General features: G+C 38.1%; 1 protein-coding gene across 1 annotated transcript in view; it reads right to left on the reverse strand.

Annotated features, from left to right (window-relative positions):
* Window positions 1-378: 378 nt before the first annotated feature.
* Kctd8 (potassium channel tetramerization domain containing 8) overlaps window positions 379-15232 on the reverse strand; it is a 240739-nt gene continuing 225885 nt past the window's right edge. The window contains exon 2 of the mRNA XM_052735069.1: window positions 379-1750. Coding sequence (XP_052591029.1) covers window positions 1290-1750 — 461 coding nt within the window. The 3' untranslated portion in view covers window positions 379-1289. The remainder of the gene's footprint in view (window positions 1751-15232) is intronic.

Genomic DNA, 15232 nt, shown 5'->3' on the forward strand with positions numbered 1-15232 from the left:
TTTTGATCAGTAAATGCCTGTCCTCACATACCCAGGAAGAAAACACTTTTCATCAAGAGTGACCTTTCAGCACACTGTTGACATTTTTGTCTCTTGCTTTATAAGAGATAACTTCCCAATTTATTGTGGAGAGGTTTTTCAATCTGGCTGTCAGTGAAAATAAACTTTTAGTGTATTATCAAATGAGGTCTTTCTTCTCCTGTTGACTGGGGGTTTATTAAGCAACACACCACGCGAGTACCTGGATCTCTCTCTACTTCAATTTGAGTTAGGCTTAATCTTTCCAGCATTCAGTTTTAACAACTATTCTGCAATATAATGTTTTAAGTGAGATTCAAGGACAATAAAATAATATCTTTAAAGAAAAGTCAGTAGAAATTAAGGAATTTAACACATTTTCCTTTTTTTAATAAATACATAAAGCTCTTTGCCATTTCTTTGCCATTTGCCCTCAATTATTTTGATTAACATGATAATAGGATCTTTTAAATCATCATTGTACCAATTTTCACAGCCTGATGTAAAAAGACTCATTTCACAGAAATAATCATGATTAGCATTGATAGATGAATGTTGATGCCATAACATAACAGTATAAGGCATATTTACACCATCTTAACATACAGAAACACCATACACCTACACAAAAGAACCACAGATCTGGAACAAAGGAAATTCAATCTCCTAGACAGCTTACATTGATAGGCTTTGCCTGAAACTATATATATTTATATATAATTTTTGCTTTATTTTTTTAATATTTTTTTCTTTCATAGCAACGAACAGATCTTCCTTATTTCTTGTGATTTATTTGTAACATCGTGTTCATGCAAAAATAATATTTATTGCATTAACATTTAAACAGTTGTAGATTTGGATTCTAAAACCTTCACCTAAAATTTTACTTCATGTTGCTTCATCCACATTGTTGTCTGAGTTGGTGTGATATGAAGATTCTTTTGTTTAGTGAGTTACAGAATGACAAACATGTCCAGTCGACCACAGTTCAAAAATCAAGATTCTTAAGTTTCTTGATCATGCACATTATACTTCATTATCACAAAATGGCTTGAATCAGATAGATACACCATTTTGACACACATTTGTTGGTTTCATTTTTAAAATTATGTTTCTAAAAACAACAACAAAAGTAATGAAAAAAAATACTGTCCCACATCCACGGTTCACAAAAAAGAAAGAGCAGCAGGAATCACACCCACCAAGAGTCAGGTGGTGACGTTGTAGTAAACATCAAATGCCATGAAAACAAGCCAGGAACATCATCCTTACTACAACCCGTACTTTTGAAGCAGTTCAGATTGCCACTGGCGTTTGCGCTCTGGAAAGCAATCTGGAATGTGGATTTTTTTAAAATCCTGAATACATTTTTTCATTTCCTCTTCCACGCTTAGCTTCTCGCAGACCTTCTTTTTGGAGAGATTTGTTTCTCGGGACTTGCTGATGAGTGACTGAAAGAGTTCACTGTTTCTGCGCTTGTCTGGTGGTGGCATCCACTGCACTGGTGCTTTTTTGGAGGGTCGATCCAAGGTTAAGGTGTTAGGCTGGTGAGCTGCAGCCTGTTGGGCGTTGGGCGGGTTGTCCTGTGGCGTGCTGGCCTCTGAGTGGCTGTCACAGCTGGATGTGGAGAGCTCGTTGCAGGAAGTCCCGCTCTCACTTCCTTTGTCTGTGACTTTGTCCTGTTTCCTGTCTTCATGTTCTTGTTTGGGTGATACTATTTTCTGAGGTGGTCCTAAGGAAGACAAGTAAGGGGAAGGATAGAAAAGCTGAATTAGTACATGTGTGTTTTCTATTTATGACAAGAACATCTACCTGAAGAAAAAGTGTTGTTCTAGCTTGCTTTTGAGAGGTTCAGCAGCAACACTTAGCTTTTCAAAAGTACAAACATGCTACAAGCCAGTTCACTACTGACACCAGAAATCTTTTAGAGCTATACCTAACGACCTTTCAATAAAAGACCATGACTCTCATCATGCTGAAAGGAAGTTCTCTGCTCATTTGGTTTCTGACTCCTATTGGAGCATGTAAAGAGGACAAACCCACAGATCCAAAACAGCAGGATCTCCATGACACAGGACATCAACAGGATATCCCTGAGGAGCCCTAGTGAGAGCCCATTTTTGGTGGTGTAGCAGAAACCAGAGGCCTGAAGCCAGACTAATGACTCCTGGCAATGAACAAATGCAAGTAATCATGAATGGACTAAAGGGTTGACTGTGTGACTCAACAGGCCACATTACAGCTTCCACAACAAGATTCTTCTTCTTGTTTTGTTTTTGCTTTTGTTTTTGTTTTGTTTCTTTGTTTTATTTGTTGGTTTCTTGTTTTTTTTTTCCTTTTAAATTTGGTTTTGACTCGGGGGAGGCTATAAGGGCGTAGGGTAGATCTGAGGAGATGGGGAGATGAGCAGGATTGAAATGATGTGAAATCCACGAAGAATCATTAGAAGTTAAAAATAAAAGATGCCACACGCAAACATTCCCCCAGTCTTATTTCTGCATCTCTGGAAGCTCTGATCACTTTTGGGACGATCACAGCCATAGATACTGTCCTTTGCATGCTTATTTTCCTCTGTAAACCAGGGAAGTGCCATTGCTCAGTTCTGCAATGCAGTGAGCTCAGCCCAGAGATATAATCCCATTGTTAGTGCACCCAAGTGGGAGGCTGATTTAAACATAATTCTAAAATTTTTCATCCTGTGTCCTTGGAGAATTATGAAACTGCTGTAATCTTAATATTATGAAGACCATAAATAGTTAAAAAAGAGTGCTCCTCCAAAATATAGGGCCTTGCTATTTGAGGGTAAAATACATAGGAGGACAATTTTCAAAAACTGTTAGTTTTCCATAGGGTATGTAACATCATTCGATAAATGTTAAAGGGATGTCCTAATACCACAGTAGAATCAAAAAACAAAAGAAAGCAACAACAACAACAACAAAACTAAAATATGCTCAGTCTTGAAAATCAGCTGTTGAAATATTTAAAATAATGATCATGGAAATTATAATTTTAACTGCATTCTTAATGTTTTCACCCACAGATAAGTGCAGCTTTCACCCTGCATTAAAAAAGTTTCTTTTAGCAACAGATGAATGTCATAACACAAAGACACAACTGGCCAAAATGCAGAGAACAAGCGACTGTGGGTGCCCAGCCCCAAGTGAAACATCAACAATACAACCCCTTAAATTTCTTTCTATTATGAAATTCTCTAAGTTAAAATGATAAAATGACTAAGAAGGAACATATTTACCATGGATATAAATTAGTCCCTAGAAGAGAAAAACAATTTCAATTTCTACTTCTAGAACAACAAATTACAAGTACAGCTTTCCATAAGCTCAATGAAATTGAGTCCCAGAAGAATACAATCAACTTATATTGGCTCTGTTATACATATTCTTAGTCTTGAAACCCAGGCAAGAGAATGTTAAGGTTGCATAGTATGTTCACTTTGGGTTTACAGTCTATTTCAACAGCACACAAAATTTGGCTTCTCTAGACACATTTTTAAATCTGGGAAATTGAATTTCCTTATGTTTAAACTTCTAAAACTTTTTTTTGAGGAATCAATACATATGGAGTAATTTGATTGATTCTGGTGTGATCAAATGTTAATTTTTTTGCTTAGAATATGTAACTCTGGACTTTTGACCAGGGAAATGAGGCACTTTTATTCTAATTCTGGCTCTGCATATATTAACTATGCACAGATTAATAAGTGTTTAATTTTAGTTTCTCTGATCCCAAGTTGTTAGTTCATCTGTTGAAATTAAGATGGCCATACCTGCTCATATGGGCTGGGGTAAAATGTAAATGAGGGGGTAATATATGTGTAAGAAATTTGTAACCTTTAAAATTCTATTTTAGGTAAACTATTATTAGTTCAGAGTCTAAATTCATCTACCATAATTATTAAACTTTTATGTCTGAGAAGAAATTTGTTTAAGAAAATAAAGTCTCCATCATGTTTTCCAACAGTGCTAATTCAAAGCACCTGTAGAACTAGGTATGTGCTTAGTGGCAATGTGCTTGCTTAGGAAGAGCAAATCTGTGTTTGACAACTGGTACTACAAAAATAACAGTAACAAAAACAACAATACAAATTATTACATCAAGTAAAGTAGACTAGAGGATATCACAATAGCCCCAAATTTGTTGAATTCAATAGAATAAAGCTTTTGATGGATTTTATTGGGCTTTCTTATATTGCAATAAGGAGGAAGAAAGTGATAAAGCCATTTGGGAAGTGGTACAGAAATTCAGTGTCAGTTCCTGTATCTGTCAATAGGCCATGTAAGCTCTGTGAAGTGATGTGGATACATGCTGTGGGGTAATGCTCTTGTACACTGGTTTAATAAAATGCTAATGGGCCAGTAGCCAGGCAGGAAGTATAGGTGGAGCAAGCAGATGAGAAGAATTCTGGGAAGAGGAAGGCTGAGTGAGGAGACACCAGCCTGCCATCCTAGGAGCAGCATGTAATGACACACAGGTAAAGCCACGGAAAACATGGCAACATATAGATTAACAGAAATGGGCTGAGTTTAAATGTAAGAGCTAGTCAGTGGAAAGCCTGAGGTAATTACCAAATAGTTTTAATTAATATAAGCTTCTATGTTTTTACTTGGGGGACACAAGTAGGAGAGATTTGTCCCGACTGCCAGCTGGCTGGGACACAAGAAAACTTCAGCTACAGATATACTCAGTCATAAAACCATAGTACAGTTAGTTTAATGCAGAAGTGCTTCTAAATGAAGTCTGTGTACAACTGCATGCCTTACAAATTGTACTTTAATCTCTTTACATGCATAGCAATGATCAAAAAGACTGGGTATGCAAAATTTTTCTGCAGCAGATGTAATTCCCAGAAGGGAAATTACCTTTTAAAGGTGCTAAACTCAACTCTGTGTGAATGGTAATGTGGTTCTTAAAAAGAACGAGCAACCCTCTTAAGTATTTTAAGTGTTAAACAGTTGAGTCAAAGAGGAAAAAAACAAAGGTTTGTGATTCCACAAAACTTTGTTGAATATCTATATGTGTGGGAAATAATTACTTAGAGGAGGCTGAAAAGTTCACCTGATCCCTGGCAATCATCCTGGTATCAGTTATTCCTAACTTGACAGGTAGATAAGTATATATGTAACTGAAGCTTAAATAACACATGTACAGATGTGAAAAATTATGATGTGATTTATTGAACTAAGAAACAGGAAGCATTTTTAATTAATTTTTGCAATTCCTACTCTGAATTGAAACTTCACAGAGGAGAGGAATTCATCTTCAAGTAAAAGACTATTTAAATGAAGAAAATGTAATGGGTATTAGAAAAAAATGAAGTCATTTTTGTATATATCTACTATCTTTATGGGGATTACCACATTTATGGATGAAGAGGAATTAAAGAAAAATCAAGATTGCTTGATAAAAATCTCAGGGAGTCATATTATTTTATATTTACCTAAATTATATATAATTATATAAGTATTTAATATGTCATATATAATTTTAAGTAAAGTCTTGACATTCAAGCTGACAATGCTCCCACAAGGGCCATAGACTACCCAAAAAAAACCCAGTCATGAGCAACACTTTTTCAAATGATTCGTCAGGGTAATCTAAGTGACTGGCAAAACAATAAGGCAAAACAATGTTGCCCTTGGTTGCCTCTCAAAGGTTAAGGTAAGTAAGTCCCTACTGTTGAAGACATTGTACGCTTAGGTTATAGAAATCAGATAATCTGAGACAGATCTGACCTGGAAACATCCTTCCTGTGATCTAGCTTTCATAGTTTTAGAAAATATTAAGCAAGATGTCAATGATAGGAAGCAGTCAATAGGTCTATACAATTGTGATGCCTCTGAACCACAACACTGACCAGCATGGCAAGATATTCTTAAAAGAACAATAATGGTACTCATAGATAACTCATAGGTAACCAACAGCTGTCTTGTAGGAAGATAAGGCCTACAAGGCTGAGAGAGGAGCCAACGTGGAATCTGCCTGAAGAGGCACTGTCAGAGGTCCTTACCATGCCTAGCCAATAATAAGTGACCAAGCAATGTCACTGATTCCTACAGGTGCTATCAGAGGTCCTGATTGTGCTTAGCCAATGAGGGGCAATCACCCAATGTCAGTGGATTGGGACACAGCCTGGGTGCTGAGAGGAGGGCATATAAGGCTCTTCCCATTGCTGAATAAATGAGTCTGCTGTTTGCCTTTTATCTGACTCTGGGTGTCTGTGCTGTTGACACTGTGCCTTCTCGCCCCCTCCCCAAGAAAGCTGTTAGGACTCAGCAACATCTGGCACCCAAACAAGTTTTGGTTGTCTCCCTCCCCTTACTCTCAGTGCTGGACAGCACCTTCAAGATGGTGTGTTTTGGTGAGAAGGCCCCTCAATGTTGTGTGGTTTTAGTCCCTTCAGTGGGTAAGGTTCGGGACTCCCATTTCTTTCCTTCTTTTGTGTTGTCTGTCTTGTTTGTCTGTCCATCCATTTAGAAAGGCATATTTTTTTTCTGTTTCAGTTCACCTGGTGCCTCCACATAAGGGCTGACTCTTCAGGAAGTGGAACCAAGGCTTGGTCCCCGAACATGTTCCTTCATCCAGACACACCGTGTGGGCATGCAGCTATGGCCTAAAAACATCATGGAATTCCCCCACTAAGCACAAAGCATGAAGGTCCAACACAATTTTCCACCCCTGTTGACTGCCATTTTCTCTCTGACTGTTGCTTGCCTGCTGTCTCCCTCTACAAAATGGGCAGCCTCTCCATCCCTCCATCCCTTCCATGTCTGATCTCTGTATGACATCTGATGAGGAGGAGCCAGACAGTTCAGGCCCTGGGAAACCTGCTGAGGAGAGCACCACCACAGTTGACACCATATGTGCACCTTCCCTGTCAGTCCCACTCCCACCTCGGGAGGCTACACCTCCCTGTGGTACCATTGGAATGAAGTGCCACAATGTCCACCTGCCCCTGAAGGTGGAAATTTTTCTCAGGCTGAGATATGCCCCCCAGCTACTGTAGCCTCAAAGGCCGGCAGAAGTCTTTCTGGTCAACCTGGGACATAAGGCCACCAATCAGCCGTGGATCCCTACCCCCATAGCTGAAAAAGGTTGCCATAATATAAAAAGACTATTTGATCCCTCCTGGATGCTCACATATGCCTTAATTGGCAGGGTGGTATTGTTAGTCCTTATTCTCCTTAAATATCTACTGTAACATATTCAATAGCATCAGGAAGCAACTAAGGTGACTCTTCAGTTGTTAATGGCTCTTAGGCATCCTTCTTACAGTCCTCCTCAGAAGGTTATGTATGCCTGGTTATCTGAAATTCAAAGGCTACTTCCTAGACCCCCGGCAGTACTTCAAGATGGATGGTCTTTGAGGGCTAGTAGTCAAAGCCAGGTAAGAGCTTGTTTGGCAGGCCAACCTAATACATGCACAGTCTAGTTGCTGAGCCTTCCTGAAGCAGGGTCAACAAGGCCTGAGCAAAGATCTCTGGCTTTCACTGAGTGCCCATGTAATAAATAGAAAAGGGTGGGATATGTAGGAAGATAAGGCCTACAAGGGCAGGAAATGAGCCAAACTGGAGTTTGCCTAAGGGCCTAGCAACAGGAACTGTTAGATGTCCTGATGATACCTAGCCAATGAGGGGCAAACATGCAAAGTCACTGGATAGGGACACAGCCTGAGTGCTGGGAGGAGGGTATATAAGGCTCTCCCCATTGCTGAATAAACGAGTCTGCTGTTTGCCATTTACCTGACTCCTGATGTCTCTGCCATTCATGTAGCACCTTCTCACCCTCCCCCAAGGGAGCTTTAAGGACCCAGCAACACTGTCTTATTGGAATTAAGATGTGCTCAACAGGAATAAAAGCATACCTTGTATTAGAAACATCCAACTACACATGTAGTGGGGTCATGGATCTGAGAAGAGAACCTATTTTGACCACTTTACTAGACCACTGTAATTCTTAACTACATTCTGAAACTTATCCTTATACCCACAGATAAGTGTTGCTCTTTCCCCTTATCAAAATAACTTCTTTTTACATCAAGTTGAGTTCATTAAAGTGTACCACAACTGGACATAATTCGGAGATCAATAGATCATAGGGAACTCAGACTCTGTGGACACATGTTCAACATAACTCCTGAACCTAACTCAAGGAATATTTCAAAAGAGGCTCTGAAAGATTCTAAGAAACACAGAACCAAGAAGTCTGCACTGAGACTGTTTATCCTAAAAATGGCTGCCTAAAGAGACCTGAACATGGATAAAACCAATAGACGTACTAGCATGAAAGTGAAAATCTCAGAGTTCCACCCCTATACAAAGAAATGCAGGCAAGTAGTGACTTCTACTAGAGAGAGAATTAGCCTATTACAAAGGTGAGTCCCCTAACTACTTATTCAATATGAGACATTCATCCCTAAAATCATGTATATACATGCAACAGAAATAGACTTAGTAGGATGTGTGTGTGTGTGTGTGTGCGCGTGTGTGTGTGTGTGTGTGTGTGTGTGTGTGTGTGTGTGTGTAAAAAGAAATGTGACCATCAATTTCAGAGGAAGACAAAGGTTGGGAGGTATTAGAGGGAGGGAAGGAAAAGAAGGAAATGATGGAATTGTATTTCAATTAAAATATATTGAATAATAAAGAAAGAGTTAAAGAAAGGAAGGAAAAAAGCAAGCTATGAAGGAAGGAAGGAAGGAAAGAAAGAAGGCAAAAGAAACACATGATTAAAAGGGACATTGCTACTTCTTGTATTTTCCTATGAGCATGTCCCTTACTAGCTTAGTCTTATATTTAACCCAGTGATTGATTTTTTATTGTATTTATTTATATTGTGTCTTTCAGTCCAAAATCCAGACTCCTTGAAGACAGAAACAGTGCCTTTTTTGTATGTGTTTCTATGGTTCTTTGATCAGAGAGATTGTTTAATGAAAGTCATGAAATGTTCTTGCCTCTGAATTTGTGTAGTACTTAAATTGACCCCACCATTCATCTGGCAGCTTTTATTCAGCACTTGGTATTTTGTTAAATATCTTTCTACTGACTGTAAAGTAGCAAGTTAATCATATTTCCATCTTTGTAACAAACTACCTGAGATGACTATGAGGATGAAAGATTTGTTTTTGTTCACAATTTCAGCTGCTTGCATCGTGATCAAAAGGCTCCATTGCTTTGAGCCCAGGAAAAGGCATATATTCATGGCAAAGGGTAAGTGGTAGAGCATCTCACTTCATGGCACCAAAGATATTCACTTTATGGCATCCAGGACATATAAGACAAACAAAATAGAGGCTCCTCAACACCACCATATTCCAGTGAATTTAACATTCCAATGATTTAATATTTCTCCATGAGGTTGACTAACCCCTTAAAGATTCAAAAACCACCCCATGTTGCCAGTATGGGGACCTACTTTTTCTCATATGGGCTTTTGGGAACCTTTTACAATCTGAATCATAACATGTTATCAGAATGCACCCACCATCCCGCAACAAAATCTGGGTCTCACAGTCACACATTGGTGACCTGTCTCCCTCAAAGAATTATCACTTTTAGAAGCACATGGGCTGTTGATTATGTTTCCTTGTTTCACTCAGGTAGTTTAGAAAATTGATTTGTATTATCTCTAAAACTACTAAGAAAATGCATAAGAAAATGCAATGTAGCATTAGGATAAGAAAATATATTTGCTCAGTGGAGTGTATATTAAAGGAGGTCTCTAACAGTAATCTTTTCTTCTACTTTATATTGAAAATAGATTGTTTTCATAAAATATATTCAGATTATGGTTTCCTCTCCCTCAACTCCTCCAACTTACTGTTTTCTTCATAAAAAACTCAAAACATCTCAGGTATGGGGGCATACACAAGCCTGGTCTACAGAAGGACTTCCAAGATTGCCAGGGCTATGCAGAGAGGTTTTTAAAAATAAATAGATATGTAGTTGGAGTTTTCCTGCCTGGCCCACAGTCAGGACAAATCTCTGTCACCCGCCAGTCCCACAGCCACTCAGACCCGACCAAGTAAACACAGAGACTTATACTGGTTACAAACTGTATGGCCGTGGCAGGCTTCTTGCTAACTGTTCTTACAGCTTAAATTAATCCATTTCCATTAATCTATACCTTGCCACATGGCTCGTGGCTTACCGGTATCTTCACATTCTGTTTCTCATCGTGGCGGCTGGCAGCGTCTCTCTGACTCAGCCTTCCACTTCCCAGCTTTATTCTCCTCCTTGTCCCGCCTACACTTCCTGCTTAGCCAATGGCCAATCAGTGTTTTATTTATTAACTAATTAGCAACACATTTGCCATAAATAAGAAAAAATAAATATTCAAAGCTGGCTCCAAATACTGCTTTGAGACTAAAACCTTCTCATAATTGGGTGCATTTTTTCCCTCTTAGTGACCCACAAGTAGTTTGCTTAAGTCCATATCAAAGTACTAAAAGTTATTTTGCTTTAAATAATAGTTTTCCTGTTTCGGATTTGATCCTATGTTTTGTCTCAACATACATACATCACATCCACACCATGTACATACACTGAACACGAACTACACACACACACACACACACACACACACACACACACACACACACACACACACTCTCATTACACCCATAAACTATGCACAGTACACACATACATAACACATGCACTCACACATACACACACACAAACACACACATACATACACACTCATTACACCCATAAACTATGCACACTACACACATGCACAATACACACACACACACACACACACACACACACACACACACACACACACCCCTTATTACTATATTTACTTAGGGTCAAAGATTATTTTTATTGTAATTCCTAATGCACAACCAAGTAATAGCTACAAAATATTGTAAAATCACATATGAGACAGGTTCATTTTAAAGACTTTTTTTCTATTTTGTTTTGTATTATACAAACTTAAAAATATAGACAAAAGTATAATCAGGCTCCAGTGATGACAGAAATGAACAAAACCCCAGGGTACTGAGTAAAATCAACCTCGGGCAGTGGTCCATGAAGAGATCATCACAGTATGTAGTTAGTGAGCACATCACTTTTGGGGGAAAGTCCTGCTTTACCCTTCAGTTTATTTATGAGAAATAAGTACTTGAAGACCATACACAATGAGGAAATTGTTTGCTCTGCTCTGCATGGCATGTGAATTCTGTGCCGCTTCCATAGTTGCTAGTCACACTTGCAGCTGTGTGTGTCTAGAGAAAATGTGTTGAGTCTATTTGTCTATCCAGAGGCCTTGTCATCTGCAAAATTGTTAGAGAAACTTCACCAGGGCTCTATATTTAAGAATTATCTTAATGTTGCACCCATGGAAGCTAAGATTCTATGCTTTATTACCATTTTGATGCCTAAAACAAACTAACAGACGACAGACACAGAGTTGCCAGTTTCCTTGGGGATCTTTGAATCAAGACTGTGGAACCACTCAGTGGATATTTCTGTTTCCTCCATTTGAATCTGTCATTCCTTATTAAAGATGTTGGTATATTTTTCATGTGTCATATTAGTCACCTCCTTCTAATGACCTCCTTTTTAACTGACACATGGTACAACGGTAGAGTGATTTATCTGTTTTTGAAATTCGTGAACAAAAGCCTACGCTTGTTTGTTCCACATCTATAAAACTAGGATCATAACACCTACAAGATTCTTGGCAAAGATTAATGAGACGTTGTATCAACAGCATCTCAGATGGTTGGGGAAGGGTGGGGGAGAAGATCCTCTATAAATAAGAATGGAAGTTGTGCATATGGTGTGTTATATATAAGAAATTTATATGAACATAAAACCATGCTAGTGTAAATTATACTTGTCTTTTATACAATACCAAACAACTGTGTCAGGCCTGATCAAAACTTTATTTTTCACCAGGTGGTGGTGGCGCACACCTTTAGTCCCAGCACTCGGGAAGCAGAGCCAGGTGGATCTCTGTGAGTTCAAGGCCACATTGGAAACAGCCAGGCACGGTGACACACACTTTAATCCCAGAAAGTGAACCTTTAATCCCAGGAAGTGATGGCAGAAAGCAGAAAGGTATATAAGGTGTGAAAACCAGGAACTATAGCCTGGTTAAGCTTTTAGGCTTTTGAGCAGCAGTTCAGCCGAGATCCATTTGGATGAGGACTCAGAGGCTTCCAGTCTGAGGAAACAGGATCAGCTGAGGAACTGGCGAGGTGAGGAAGCTGTAGCTTGTTCTGCTCTGATCTTCCAGCATTTTTTTTATGCTTTTATTTTTATTTTTATATGCTTTTATTAATAAGACCTTCTAACAATTCATGCTACAGATTTTTATCTGCTGAATCATTGTAGATCTCAAGTGCTTATTTGGCAATAAATATTTTCAAGTTCTTCCAGTAATCGGCAATAAGATACAACTTCTGGTAGCTGCCTTACATTTAATGTGAGTGCTGCCTCTTTTTCCTTTGAGGTTTATAAATGCTTGTCTCTTATGGAAGTAATTTGGCACAGAGCCATGAGGCTGAATGGGAAACAGAAGCATGTATGTGCATAGCAGAGTTTAATTTCACTTTGTGGTACAATAAAAAAAAGTTCCTTATCTTTGAAAATAGCAGAACTGTGCTCATGGTAAAAGTTCTGATACCTGCTTGTTAGGTCTTTAAAAAGCCAATTTGCTACCCTGTTTCAGAAGGATGAAAAATGTGATATCACTTTGTGATGGTGACTTTCTGTCAGAGTATCTGTGGAGTAGACCTTTGCATTGGCCTTAAATGTAGCCACAATAGGGAGAGAAATGGAGTGCAAGACACAGAGAGTGAGAATATGTGTAAGGAAGAATTTTATTTAGTGGTGATAATAATGGCATTGTTTTTCTTTCAGGACTGAGGATAAAGCATAGGACTTTACACATAATAGGTAAGTTCTCTACCACTAAGTCACACTCATAACTCTTATAGTATTATACAGTGACTGGTTAATGGATTAGTGTATATTAGTCTTCAAATTTATGAAAGTGTACAGAATAATGTATATGTTTCTATCTTTTTATATCTTTTTTAATTAAATAAAAATGCATAAAATATAAGAAACACCTGATCAACATAATGGATATTTACTCAGTCATCAAGAAGAATAAAATGATGTCATTTTCAGAAAAATGGATATAACTGGAGATTATCAGATTAGACAAAGTAAGTCAGAAGCAGAAATCTAAATACAGCATGCAATTTCTCATTTGGAAGTCCTCTATTTACGTAGGTACAGAAAATAATATATGTATATCAGTCATGAGAGATGAAGCAAAATCTAGTGAAATGGGGTGGGGCTGATGGAAGAGAGGGGAAGGAAAAATGATGACTAGAAGATATGGAGTGAATGTTGTATATATACAAAATAGAAAAACAAAACAAACTAAAAAACAAAAGCAAAACAGTTTCCTCAGAAAAGAGAGGAACCTATAAATGTCACTTTATGTGACAAAAATCTTTGCAGGCATGATTAAGAACTTTGGAGTGGTGGAAATATATTGAATTGTTTGGTACGAACTCTTAATTTAATGAGAGATTTCTTTCCCGTAGAAAGCAAGAGGGACATTGGCACACAAAGAAGAAGAGCAGAAAGCATAGGCTGGGAGAAGCTAGCAGAGAACTCCCTAAAGCTCCTGAAGGGAGAAGAGACTTTTTGATAGCTCATGTAAATCTCTGATTCAAGTGTAACAGTGATTGCAGTCCTCAGACCTCCAATGCTTCTGGACAATACATTCGTGTTTCTTGGAAGTTCCCAAGTTTATGCAGTCCAGTCGAGTGCCAGGCTCTTATATCATCATAATTGTGTGAGTATGAGTCAACCTTTAATGGCAGGGTATATTGGGTCTGATTATAGGACCTCGGTTTCTCTGTTACAATGAAATGTCTTTGAAGAATCTGTGTTTCTGTGTACGCACATCCCATAATGATAAGCTTAGAATATCATACAACATACCATTGCCTTTTGGGGATATCCTTGTTGGTTGAAAACCCCTAAAGGTAGTCAACATTTACTTCCCATCGATATTATCTCCATCTTTTAGGGAAATATTCATTGATGGTTCTCTTCCTTACACTAATGGCCTTTGATGATTTTTAAATGATTGCCACACCTATTCTGGGTACTCCAATTCATATAAATTAATAACCATATGGATGATATTGAATAGTTTCCTTATATCATCTATAATCACAAAATACATTTTCTTTTTCTTTCTCAAAACAAACAAAGCTATCCATCTACCTATTTTAATGCACGTGAAAACATACAATATAAGAAATCACTTTATAATCCTTCTTCTATAGCTGACAGCACATATCCCTACCACCTGTCCATTCCTTGACATTCTGACCCATTTTTCTGCCTTCTCCTATACTTCTAAAACTATATGCTGAAGGATAGTATTGTCATTCTTTCCCTCTCTTTTTATTTATTTTAAAAAATTATGTGAATATGTATGTGGGAGCAGGTGTGAGGCAACTAATTGCTCATGGAGGATAGAAGGGGGACTCAAATGCCCTGGAGCTAGAATTACATGTGGCTGTGAGCTGCCTGACCTGCATGCTGGATCTCAAACTCAGGTCCTCTGCAATAACAACAGCATATGGTTTGAAACCACCGATCCATCTCTCTATCCTTAGACTCTTTCCATTTTCAACCAGTTCTTCCATGATTTTCTTTTTTAAATAAAAACATCATAATCTCAAGTGTACAATCATGTACTTAGGAACTGGATTATTTCAATTCCTCTTGTATAAGGTTTTCCTCCAAATATGGAGCTATCTGACTACATCCTGTGTGCTTTTAAGTACTTCTGCCATCCTCCTCTTGGTCTCTCTCACAACTATAATCATCATCAACACACTGAATTTATTGTAAAGACTCTATTCCTACAGATCCATTCACCTCTATCTCTATTTTTTATTATCCACACACCAAGATTCCAACTTCACAACAGTGAAACAGTTTTTAAGAATGTACCGATTCTCAAACACCTTCAGTACCTTTTGAAAAAAAAAAATCCCCATTTCTTCGCTCCGTTGACAGCACACTCTGTAACCCAGTCTACTCTTAAAATCAAAGAACACTTCTTAATACTTTCATCCATTGTTCATTTCAAACTGGAAGAACTTCATGCCGTATAAATCTGTCTCCAATTAACCACCTATGTAATA

The sequence above is a fragment of the Peromyscus californicus genome, unplaced genomic scaffold (genome assembly GCF_007827085.1).
Source record: "Peromyscus californicus insignis strain IS unplaced genomic scaffold, ASM782708v3 Scaffold_13__1_contigs__length_99412109, whole genome shotgun sequence".
Classification (NCBI taxonomy): Eukaryota; Metazoa; Chordata; class Mammalia; order Rodentia; family Cricetidae; genus Peromyscus; species Peromyscus californicus.